The 12,349-nt window shown below is 40.2% G+C and overlaps 2 protein-coding genes and 1 pseudogene across 3 annotated transcripts in view; 2 read left to right on the plus strand and 1 right to left on the minus strand.

Annotated features, from left to right (window-relative positions):
- LOC142108581 (uncharacterized) overlaps positions 1-12,349 on the plus strand; it is a 127,451-nt gene that overhangs the window by 85,556 nt on the left and 29,546 nt on the right. The gene's annotated exons all lie outside the window — the stretch shown is intronic.
- The window catches only part of LOC142108605 (uncharacterized), a 169,933-nt pseudogene that overhangs the window by 84,915 nt on the left and 72,669 nt on the right, over positions 1-12,349 (plus strand).
- The window catches only part of LOC142108400 (uncharacterized), a 49,734-nt gene continuing 39,351 nt past the window's right edge, over positions 1,967-12,349 (minus strand). The window contains exons 3-9 of the mRNA XM_075192022.1: positions 10,420-10,601; positions 10,242-10,341; positions 10,029-10,126; positions 9,718-9,829; positions 9,546-9,634; positions 9,041-9,152; positions 1,967-6,027 (exon numbers count right to left, since the gene is read on the minus strand). Of these exons, the coding sequence (XP_075048123.1) occupies positions 4,967-6,027; positions 9,041-9,152; positions 9,546-9,634; positions 9,718-9,829; positions 10,029-10,126; positions 10,242-10,278 (1,509 nt within the window). The 5' untranslated portion in view covers positions 10,279-10,341; positions 10,420-10,601 and the 3' untranslated portion in view covers positions 1,967-4,966. The remainder of the gene's footprint in view (positions 6,028-9,040; positions 9,153-9,545; positions 9,635-9,717; positions 9,830-10,028; positions 10,127-10,241; positions 10,342-10,419; positions 10,602-12,349) is intronic.

The raw sequence follows: 12,349 nt of genomic DNA on the forward strand, positions 1-12,349 counted from the left end.
TAACACCTGATGTATCACCCCCAACAGCAACAGCTATATTGCACAAGGATGTCTCTTGGGAATCATGAATAGGGAAATCAGTTGGAATTGCCAAATTGGATGCTGGAATACATACTAATGAGGAGAGTGACGACAAAGGTGTTGACTATGAGGTTTGCATGAGGCGTCTATCCATTCGGCTGCTACCTGATGCCGGGCTGCTTGCAACTATACAGTTTGACCCCTTTTGAAAAATGATTTGAATGAACTTGATGCAAATGATGTAACGGGGAGAAGGTGCCTACATGATAAACATACTCACCTCTAGTTATTTTGGCATCACAAAGGCTTTGACAAATTTTGGCTGGGTTGGGATAAAGGAAGAAGGATGCTCTATAATTACAGTATCAGAATCTGAAATGTCAGATAAAATATAGCACTCATGGATACCCTTAGACTCTCTTCAGGATTCTGTGAGTGCTCAAATTGTTCTTCAGCCTCAATATTTTTTATATGCACTTATACGGTTGTTTTGGAGATTACCGACCTACAGAGCGAGAAAGTGGTGCATGGGACGATAATGAAGATGCATGACCATTTTGCGCAATCTCTTGTGCAATAAGCATTCTAGTATGTGTACCAGCAGTAGAAGAACCCCTACTAGCAAAAAGTGGGCATGGTCTGAACCTTGTCTTGCCACTGCAGATGCTGTATGGAGTGTTAGCTATTTTCCTCTTTCTGGTCAAATCACCACATCCATCAGAAACTTCTCTTTTAATCCTGCTCCTTATATTAAGAGCTGATGTTTTATTTAACATTGACAAAAAGTGTTTGGATTTTGAAGACTTCTTCCTACACTTACCCGCATTACTTTTTTTTTTTTTTTTTTTTTACTAGTAAAGGTCGTAAAATTAATACTACTGCTACTATTGGTACTGGGATGCTCAGGATCTGTAAACTGAGCCATGGTTGAGTAGAGAAGTAATGCAAGTTGAAGTTGTAGCTGCCACCACACCAGGCAAACATCCTATGCTATAGGGGAAGGAGGGAATGTTACCTTACAATTCTTCCGACACTGCTCCACAATATAACTCACATTTAGACAATTGGTTCTGTTGGGGGGCACTGTTCTAAATACCCTGTTTGCCCACTTAATAAAGATGCCACTGAGACCTCCCCTCACAAGGTTGCTTTCACTAGAAACACTTCAGATTTTAAAATAAAGAAATATATTTGTATTTTGGGGGGTGCTGCGGTGCTCAGAGTCATAAAGCAAGAGTACCCTGTTTTCTCCACTAAATACTTGTTCTGAAAAAAAAAAAAGTCCAGATCAGCATGCCATTTCCTGTGTACACACTATACACATTTTACCTTGAGATCTCTGCTCTTCATCTGTCATAACCATCGTCTGAAAAGATTGTGACCTTGCACACTCCATAGAGCTCTATGGACACTGCTGGTTTTGAGTGCTTACACACTGCACTTACACTGAATGTAAGCCACTGGGCTTATGTGTAATATGTTGGTGAAGATCCCTTAACAGCCACCTTTGTTTTTTACTTGATCTACTAGTTCACATATAAGTAACTGGGGATTGCTATTCCTGTTAGTCAGGACTATTTGGAGCAAAATTGCAAAGCATTTATCTACTGCAGATGTGGAATGAGATCTTGCATCCAGGTATCTTGGTTAAGCCCGCTAAAATCAGGGTGGAAGTAGGAAGCCTTCATTTTATGGGCACAGTCTACCCGTCATCCCAAGCTGGTTCCACAAATATGATGTGAACGAGTTCTCTGTACAGTACTGCGGAATTAGTGGCGCAATATAAAATAGATGATGATGATCATCACTCACAAAGGGCAGGTTCTAGTTTAAACCCAGTTCTTAGAAAGATAATTCTATTTTAATGTCTGCTCCATTTACTCTGATTCCCACAGTATAATACCAGGAATAATATATATCATATCAAGAAAGGTTTTCCACAAGGTCTCATTTAAGATAATATGTATTCTTATCAACAATAGGTACTTTCAGTAACAGTCTTTATACATATAATAACAGTGTAATAAGCATAATATATTATACATCAAATACAATGCATTGCCTACTTCAGCTGTTCAATTGATGTGTAAATGTGCCTTTCCTACCTGTGTATGAATGTATGTATCTCACATTTCAGTGGATATGTGTGTGGTCGTGTGTCTATATGTATATGTTAATAGCGAGAGAGTGTATGTAAGATGGAGGATAGACCACATGACATAACAACATGGTGGACAGACAAAGACAACATAACAACCTGGAGGCCAAACCGTATGGCGCAATGCTCTGTCGGCCATTTTAACGAAGCATGTCTTTTGAATGTATAAACCAAGTACAGTATATAACAATCCGATATCCACACCATACAGTCTGTATTACACTTTACAACCTGTAGCAATATTAAAACGTACAAAGATTGCATTGCTATTTTTAGTATCACCGTGTTGCCATATTAACTATAACTCTATAATTAAGCATTGGTCTAAGCAGCTCATATTTCCACACCAGAAATTGGTTTCTAGGAGGGAGAAATGTGCACATCTCTGCTGGCCTGTAGAGCTGTGATACCTTGCACCCAGGCGCGTGCTGCTGCTGCATCGTTAGTACTGCGCAGGTGCAGTCTGTGTCTGATAACGCAGCCGGCATCATGTAATTAGCTACTGCGCACGTGCCAATCAGAGCATGTGCAGTCTGCGTTTACAGATGCTGCAATTGACACCACTCCGCGATCGGTGGCATGTTCATGAGCGATTGCTCCTTCTCCGTGTCCCTGAGCTATACAGATTCATAAGTGGATCCATGGTGTGGAGACACAAAGGATTGGATCAGATAATCCATTTAATATTTTAATATAGATGAGACTTGATTCTTAACATACCTGGTACACGTATAATAGAGCAAGGTGCACATACTGCCCACTATTCATACAATTACTACACTATTAGACACCTTGTTCTTTACTTTTGTTCTCAGATTTAATCTTTCTACCTGACGAACTATCAGACATTCAGCCACCTACTATATTTATTAAGTAGATTTGTGTATTGAACTTAATTAACATCTATACAAACATTTGAAAAAATTGGGCTGAGCACCATTTTCACTTTATTGTTTGTAACCCACAGCTGAGTGTGATGGTGATTTTACCTATTAAGACCCTCATTCACCTTGTTATTTTGTATGTTTTAATGACATTAGAAATGTCCTCTTGGTTATGTATGGTATCTATATTTTGCTGCATATAGTCTTGTACCTTCCTAAATCTGTACACTACCAAACAGTCTCCATCCATGTCAGATCTCTGGTAAAACCACATAGGGCCAACAATTCCTTAATCAAACATGAACCACTGTATAGCAAATATGTATAATAGTAAATATATATCTCCCCAGGAAATTGTTACATGTCATCAGTTTCCTGTATCCTGTGACATCATAGCACCAAGTAGTTTGTCCAACAAGTAAATGAAAGGAGCCATCAATATGTCTATTAAGGAAATGTCCTTAACTTCCTGAATGACGTCCAAAGAGAAGATGAGAGAGGTTCTTACTATCTAGATGGTACAAGACATCCAGCTGCTGAAAGTAGATGAGGAATCCATTTACAGTAACGTTATTATCAGGAAACCCCAACCAGAGAATTGCTGGATCCACTGGAGGTAATTTACCAACTGGACAAAGTGCAGCCCCACAGACCATATAATATTACACAGATACTGCTATTTATTGCCCTAGAACATATATACCCACATTCCTTCCACATCTGGGAACTTTGTCATTGTCAAAGTGTGCAATCTTCTGTGACCTAAGACATATACGTGCATGGATGAATGTGTAAAACCTACGACTCAAAATCATGCCTACTTTTATTTAGACCACCCTCTTCATTAAAGTAAACTTTTACTTTTTCTCTCTCCAAAATAAAGGTCATTTAAGCCTCATTTATAGCATGAGTGAGGGGACATCAGGACTGTATTTGCTACATATCACATTTGTGTGTTTAAATGGTTGCATTACATGTGTATATATATATGATCCTCCAAATGTGCGTTTTGGTATTAAATGCCTCTGGATGGTGCAAAAACCATCACATTTAATAAAATAAGACAAGATCAAACCTCTGCCACCACTAAGCATGCATAAAATTCAAGTCCTATTACAGAGAAGAACAAGGCTCTACAACCACATACTAAAGCGGGAAGACCTCAGTGAATGCTCACTCTCCAGCCTTTAAACCTAATTAAAACATCTCACCCTGCAAAACAAAATCTTATTTTTCACATGCTGGTGAATGTGCACCTAAACCACATTCAGCAAGGAAAGTCCAAATGCCCTCAGCCCTTACCATACGATTAGACAAAGTTTTGCACCACTGCAGACACATCTTTACCCCCTTAGCCATGGGCATACCATATAAATAAGAGCATTTGTACACAAATAGCTGCATGGCATCACAAAAATTGCATTTACAATGTGGGACCACGTTTTTCAAGCTTTATAATCCCCAGTGAGAAAGTAACAGATTTGAGAACTAATTATAAACCATCTCACAATTTCAATTAGAGAGTGAGAGTATGAACAAAAAAAACTATACAGTGTCTCAGATTCCACGTGAAATCTCCTACTCATTACTCATTATTACTCAACATCCTATTTAACAAAAAGGTGATCTTTTTTTCACTGTGGACAGTGTGGACAATATCTAATAGAAAAAGTAGTTCCACACAAGCGATCTGTTCCAATTTATATATATATATATATACATACATACACACACCCATTTTTAAGTTAAATTAATAAAAATGAAATGCTTTTTCAACATTAAGAGTACAGTTGCTTCTCGTTTCATGTTCAATTACTTTTCAACTTTGTGAATTTTCTGATATTCAATAAGATCTGGTTTGTTTGTAAACTATTTCCCTTATTCAGTACATGGAAAAGGTTTCTCACTTGTGAGTTCTCTGATGTGTGAAAAGTTTTGATTTCTGTGCAAAACATTTCCCACACTCAGAACATGAAAAAGGCTTCTCACCTGTGTGAGTTTTTTGATGTTCGACAAGAACTGATTTCTGTGTAAAACATTTCCCACATTCAGAACATGGAAATGGTTTCTCACCTGTATGTGTTCTCTGATGTCTTATAAGACTTGATCTCTGTGTAAACCATTTCCCACATTCAGAACATTGAAACGGTTTCTCACCCGTGTGAGTTCTCTGATGTTCTAAAAGAATTAATTTCTGTGTAAAATATTTCCCACATTCAGAACATGGAAATGGTTTCTCACCTGTATGTGTTCTCTGGTGTTTGACAAGTTTTGATTTCTGTGCAAAACATTTCCCGCACTCAGAACATGGAAATGGTTTCTCACCTGTGTGAGTTCTCTGATGTGTAAAAAGTTTTGATTTCTTTGCAAAACATTTCCCACACTCAGAACATGAAAATGGTTTTTCACCTGTGTGAGTTCGCTGATGTTCAACAAGATTTGATATTCGTGTAAACCATTTCCCACATTCAGAACATGTAAATGGTTTCTCACCTGTGTGAATTCTCTGATGTTCAATTAGGCTTGATTTGTATCCAAAGCATTTCCCACATTCAGAACATGTAAATGGTCTCTCACCTGTGTGAGTTTTCTGATGTCTAATAAGTTCTGATTGGCGTGCAAAACATTTCCCACATTCAGAACACTGCAATGGTTTCTCACCGGTGTGGGTTCTCTGATGTTTATGAAGAGATAATGTAACTGTAGTACATTTCGCACCCTCGGAACATGGAAAGATTGTAACATTTGTATGAGCTGTACTGTGTGAAAAAATATCTCTGTTTGTAGAACATTCCTCATGATTAGAGGGATCAGATGATTTATCTGCTCTGTGAAGTATTGGATGTATATTTAGGGTGATTGAGTTCTCGCCTGAAGCATCTTGTGTGTTATTATCTTCTATTTCAAAACCTGTAGATAAAATGAGTTGTCCATCTGAGATATTCATGCGTTTGCATCCATCTGCTGGAAATAAATATATGGAAATACATTGAGATGCAGTTTATAGATTTTTATACCAAGAGCGAGTGAGTTCAAGATGTTCCGTTGTTTAATTTCAATTTGCAAACTACAAACGCTCCATTACAATTATAAAACCACATAATGAAGCACACTGCATATATCCAGCCACATTGGACAACTCCAGCCAAATTGCAGACTTTGGAGAGTTATAACTCAAAGCATGCAGATTCCTCACCCAGCATACTACGACAGGAAGCCTCAAAAAGCGTGGTAGATGTGGTTTAAATTAGCAGCAACTCCTGCCATGGGTTTACACTACTCTAACACCCTTGCACAGAGCATCGGGACAGAGTAGGAGAATGGAGCAGGGCAAAGATCAGCAACTATCAGGAATTCTGTATTTTGATGCAGGACTCAGTATTGAACTTTCACTGCACAGCATGGTAAGCACAGCTGATGCAAGTTTACAGAGTTGCAAGCAGGTGATTACCGACATTATAGAGGCGGGGAGCTGAACTTCCAAACAGTATGTAAACCTGCTCTGCCTTTCATTCCCTGCCAGAGTATCAGCTTTGCTGTTCTGAGCTCCTGAGTGTCTTATCCCATTTACTGTTTGATTCCTGATTATTGACCTGGCTTGTTCCTGACTTTGTGATACCAGGATCTTGACTTTGTACTTTACGGACAGTTTGGTTTGATCTTTCATTTTTCTATTTATTTTGCTTGCTAATTCTGTTGTTTATCCTGCATCTTGCTGACCTCGGCTAGTATGACTATTCTGCCTACTTGCCTGTAGTTGCTCTGCCAACCAAAATAAGGGCCAGTTCGGTGGACCTCAACCTGGTTACTACATGCAGCCAAATCCATCCTGCTTTTTGCCGGGGCCCTAGTGGATAACGGCAGTAACAGACTGTGCACTACATTCATCTAGCTATGTCAATCTTAGCTGGTGGTGTGTCCACAAACCCGTAGCTGATAGTAACACCACGAAGTAGAAGAAAGCATAAGGGTAAAGCATAGCACAGAGACAGATCAGCAAATGAAGAGTAACAGTACAGGGTATCCAAGCACATACTGGAGGCAGGGCCGGATTAACCCAGGGGCCTCGGGCATCCAGGGGGCCCTTGACAGAGCTCAGCAGAATTATTGATCGGGACAGGGGCGGGGGCTCCCCCGGCCAGAGTAATGCTGAGCTCTGTCACTGTAGTCCTCCTTCTCCGGCGCTCAGTAATCTCCTTACTGAGGAGATCTCGCGAGAGTGTCACAAGATCTCCTCAGTAAGCAGCTTACAGCGCGCCGTGGAAGGAGGACTGCAGTGACAGGAGAAGGTAAGCGCTTGGGGGGGGCAGTCGGCTAACAGGGGGGGGGGGGGGCCTCACGGGGGAATGGGGGTCCTGACTGGAGGGGAGCTATTGTGCAACAACGGGTGTGTGGTTATAGCTCTGTGTGTCCAGGAAGGTGGAGTTTGTGTGAAGTGTATGTTATAATGATGTGTGTGTGTGTGTGTGTGTGTGTGTGTTGTCATCTGGGAATCATCTGGTATGTTACTTTAGTATTACAGTGTTAATATACAGCAAATTGATCAATTATTCATTGATGATCACAAAGGGAAATAAATGGGTAACATATCATGTGGAAGTACACAGAGAGGATTATGGGCATCATCACAGAAGGTAGTGTACAGGAGGTTAATGGGTAATTTCATGGAGTCAGACTGACATTCCATGAGATACACCAGACAGTGTGACGAGACTGGTCAGATCTCTGGGCTGGTAGCACACAGTGATATGACGTGAGGAGGAGACTGGTCAGATCTCTGGGCTGGTAGCACACAATGATATGATGTGAGAAGCAGACTGGTCAGATCTCTGGGCTAGTAGCACACAATGATATGATGTGAGGAGAAGACTGGTCAGATCTCTGGGCTGGTAGCACACAGTGATATGATGTGAGGAGGAGACTGGTCAGATCTCTGGGCTGGTAGCACACAATGATATGATGTGAGGAGGAGACTGGTCAGATCTCTGGGCTGGTAGCACACAGTGATATGATGTGAGGAGGTGACTGGTCAGATCTCTGGACTGGTAGCACACAATGATATGATGTGAGGAGGAGACTGGTCAGATCTCTGGACTGGTAGCACACAATGATATGATGTGAGGAGGAGACTGGTCAGATCTCTGGGCTGGTAGCACACAATGATATGTGAGGAGGAGACTGGTCAGATCTCTGGGCTGGTAGCACACAATGATATGATGTGAGGAGGAGACTGGTCAGATCTCTGGGCTGGTAACACACAGTGATATGAGGTGAGGAGAACAGGAGTCTAATAGGGGCTGATGGCTCCTGACTCCACCACTGGCCAGATATTTCTATTTTAATGAGGAAAATATATCACTTCTAAGAAAGAAAGTTCCAATTCCCAGAAACAGCAGACCTATCACAACAATTTACTCACTAAATACAAATATAAATACTAGTGGATTCTCCGGTGCTATAACTTATCTCATGGAATTAATCACTAATGGTATATACACTAATATGTCCACCATATAGAGTTTAATGTCCAACAACAGATTTTTAGACGTTCTTCTGTATACCTTTGTGTATCTTCAACATACAACCCCACAGAGAAGAGATAATAATCTCATATGATAAAGTAGGTCTTATAAGGAAATTTTTTTAACATCACATTCTCAAATCGATTTTGTATCATGATACTCATACATAGGTAATCATAAGGAGAGCAGATGTCCATCGATCTTCCTTATACCAGTTATGTGCATTTGCTGACATCAGCTGTCTGCTGGGAACTCTATAAGGTGGACTTATTAATGTCTATACCATTAGTGATTAATTCCATGAGATACGTTATAGCATCTGAGAATCCACCAGTATTTATACTTTTTCCTCATTAGTTTGTACTTATAGAGGAGGGTGTAGAATAAATGATTGTTGTAGTGACTGAATAAGCAGAATATGTGACTCTTTTCTGTAATAAGTGATTATTACTCACCTGTGCTGATATCTGTAGGGATTTCCTCCTCCTTACACTGCTGATCACCCCTCACATACGTCTCTTCCTCTCCCTCTATCGTTTCTACTTTAATATCATTCAGGACGTCATCCTAAATAACCAACAAAAAATAACAATATCATCATCTTTATTTATATGGTGCCATAGAATCCGCAGTGCGCAAAATCAACAAAAAATCATCAGTAAAAAAAATACAGATAAGTAACGGAGAAGAGAAACAATATAAACAGTAAAAATCAATGCAAGAGACAATAGAGAAAGCAACTACATTAAAATACAACTAAAACAAAGGAAGCAATACAAAGAGGATAGGAGGTAGAGAGCCAAACATTTGAGAGTTACATTAAGAGGATTATGGTAATAAAATGTATGAGATATAACAGAAGAATATCAGTGTATAAGATCCACACAGCTCTTTTACAGATCATATAATAAAGTCACTTTGGCATTTAGTTATTTGGTGAGACCCTAAAATGTCATCTACCTGATACTCCTGTGGGATACTGGTATTTTCCTGTGTACAATCCTGAGGACGGAGATATCTCTCTGGGGTATTTCTGTTACTGAATCCATCTGTAGGACACACACAGTGACTAATAACATTGTTTATATAAGCAGAATATGTGACTCTTCTGTAATAAGTGTTTATTACTCACCTGTGCTGATATCTGTAGGGATTTCCTCCTCCTTACACTGCTGATCACCCCTCACATACGTCTCTTCCTCTCCTTCTATAATTTCTACTTTAATATCAGTCAGTACAGCATCCTTAATAGCCAACATAAAAAAAAAAAGTAAAATAATTTAATTATATCGGATTTAATAAATTCAGATGAAGAGTATCAGCGTATAAGATCCACACAGGTTTTCTTTGTAATGTATATATATATTTTTTATTTTACAGATCATATAATGAAATGTCACTCTAGTATTCTGGTATTTGGCGAGTCCGTAAAATGTCATCTACCTGATACTCCTGTGGGATACTGGGATTTTCCTCTGTACAATCCTGTGAATAATGAGGACGAAGATATCTCTCCGGGGTATTTCTGTTACTGGATCCATCTGTAGAAAACACACAGTGACTGAATACATTGCTTATATGCGATTATCAGATTATGTGTATCTAGGTGGCCCTCAAAACTGCTCCACTTTATAATAAATGAAACTCTCCTCTTACCCAGTGATGTAAAGAGTCGGTGATTCTCCATCCTCATGTCCTTGTACAGACCCTTGGGTCCTTCTAAATTCTCCCACTCATCCCGACACCTTATAGGAACCTGACAACACAATGACACAGTCATCATCCAGACACATCCCCTAATGTTACTGTATAATGTCCCATTCCCAGCAGTCACCTCTCCAGTCACCAGCTGAATGATCTTGTTGGTCAGTTCCAGGATCTTCTGGTCATTGTTTCCCTCACGTATCAGTGAGTGAGGTTCAGGCACCGTGATGGGGCTCTGGGTCCTGCTCAATCCTCCTGACACACAGGGGCGGCTCCTGGGTGTCACAAAATCATCAGATCTCTTTATCAGTCCTATGTAAAAAATATTAAAATGCCAACTTGATAATGACTAGTGTCTCTCTACAGCATGATAAGCTTAAATTATGCACTTTATGTGTATCTTTCTCCAGCATCTGTGTTTTCTACATAGAATGCAGAGTCGCAGTTATCTTAAGTTACTTGCAGCTGTGCATACTATGAAAAACGTTTTTATTTTTTGATGCATTTTACATCTGCATTTTGGAGACAAGATGCGTCCAATTCTACAGGAGGCCCTGTGTGACCTGTTTTCATGAGCCGTAGAGCCCTGGTCAGTGTTTCTGAGAAGTTCCTCTGATCTAGCTTCATAAGACTGCTAAGTGACCTCACACAATACCGTACGGCCTCCAATGGTCCTCTTGTGGCCAGGTGTCTTGACCATCACCGACACCCATTTAGCACATTGTGCTCCAATTGAAATCTGACACAAAATCCTGAATTGGGAATTTCTGGAAATTGTTGGTTTTTGGTTTAAAATTCATTCCAGAAATTGAGGTTTTTTTTTTCTGCCTACAATTAAATGAAATATACGTTAATAAGGTGCTCTGCTTCCCCGTGCTGATTAATTCCGAACGGGCTCAATTACGTACATTTTATACACTAGACGCAATGGCAACCTTGCATCCAATACCTTCCAGGTCACACTAATATCACACACCTGATAGACACAAATGGCTATACAGATATCACATATCACATGACAAGTTACATTGGTCACGCACGCTTTCGGAACTGTCCCCAAAGAGCTTGGATGTGCTTAACAAAGAAATCACTGTAGAAGAGACACTTCATGAAAGCAGCCTCAGCTTAAGGCCCAGATGACTTAACATTCCAATTGTACGAAAAATTACCCAACATATTAGCCCCCAAATTTGACCAACTTGTTTAACATTATTTTAGAGAGGGCAGCAGTTTACTCTGCAACAACCAAGGTCAAGCTCATCGTCATCCCTAAACCAGGCCCTAACTCATGCCGTAACTATAGGCCCATCTCACTACTGAACATCAATTTAAAAATCTATGCTATAATTTTGGCTACCCGTCTAAAGTCGGTCCTTCCCCAAACCAAACTGGGGTTGTACAAAGCAAGCAGGTGTCAGACAACACGAGGTGTACAATCAATCTCATCTACAATATCTATGGCCAGATACGACCAGCCCTCCTAGTGTCCCTGGACACTAAAAAGGCATTTGGCAGCATTCATGATCCACACGTTATCTTCAATGGGCTTTTTAGGAAAATTCCTATCAGCAGTGACCGCTCTGTACAATAACCCTCAGCAATGGTTTCCACAAATCGGATGTCCTAGTTTTGGTTATGAAACCCAATCATTCCTTCTGAATCTCTGGAAGGAATTAGACTCTTATGCCATGCTCTCGGGCTATGAGTTTGTGTTTTTCTGTGGGGGATTTTTTTTTTTAAACTTCTCTGTGTCTCCTCCCTATCCCCTCTTCCCTCCTGCTTGGACAGGTCAGTAGTAACAGGGGAGATCTGTAGAGACCATCTGCAGCTATGCCACACCTCATACAGCGGGTCTTCAGTCTACCAGTGTCTCTCTGGTGTGAGAGGAGCTATACCCAGTGATCAGTATTATGGAGGTATTCATGCTTATACATAATAAACATTTCCCCCATTACTGTCCTGTCCTCAGTCCTCTTCCTGCCCCTTCTTTCAGTCACTCTCTATTTCCCACACACAGTTCTCCTTACTGCGGTGTCGGAAGCATCTCTATTAGGGGCTAC

This window comes from Mixophyes fleayi, chromosome 12, assembly GCF_038048845.1.
Source record: "Mixophyes fleayi isolate aMixFle1 chromosome 12, aMixFle1.hap1, whole genome shotgun sequence".
NCBI classification, from domain to species: Eukaryota; Metazoa; Chordata; class Amphibia; order Anura; family Limnodynastidae; genus Mixophyes; species Mixophyes fleayi.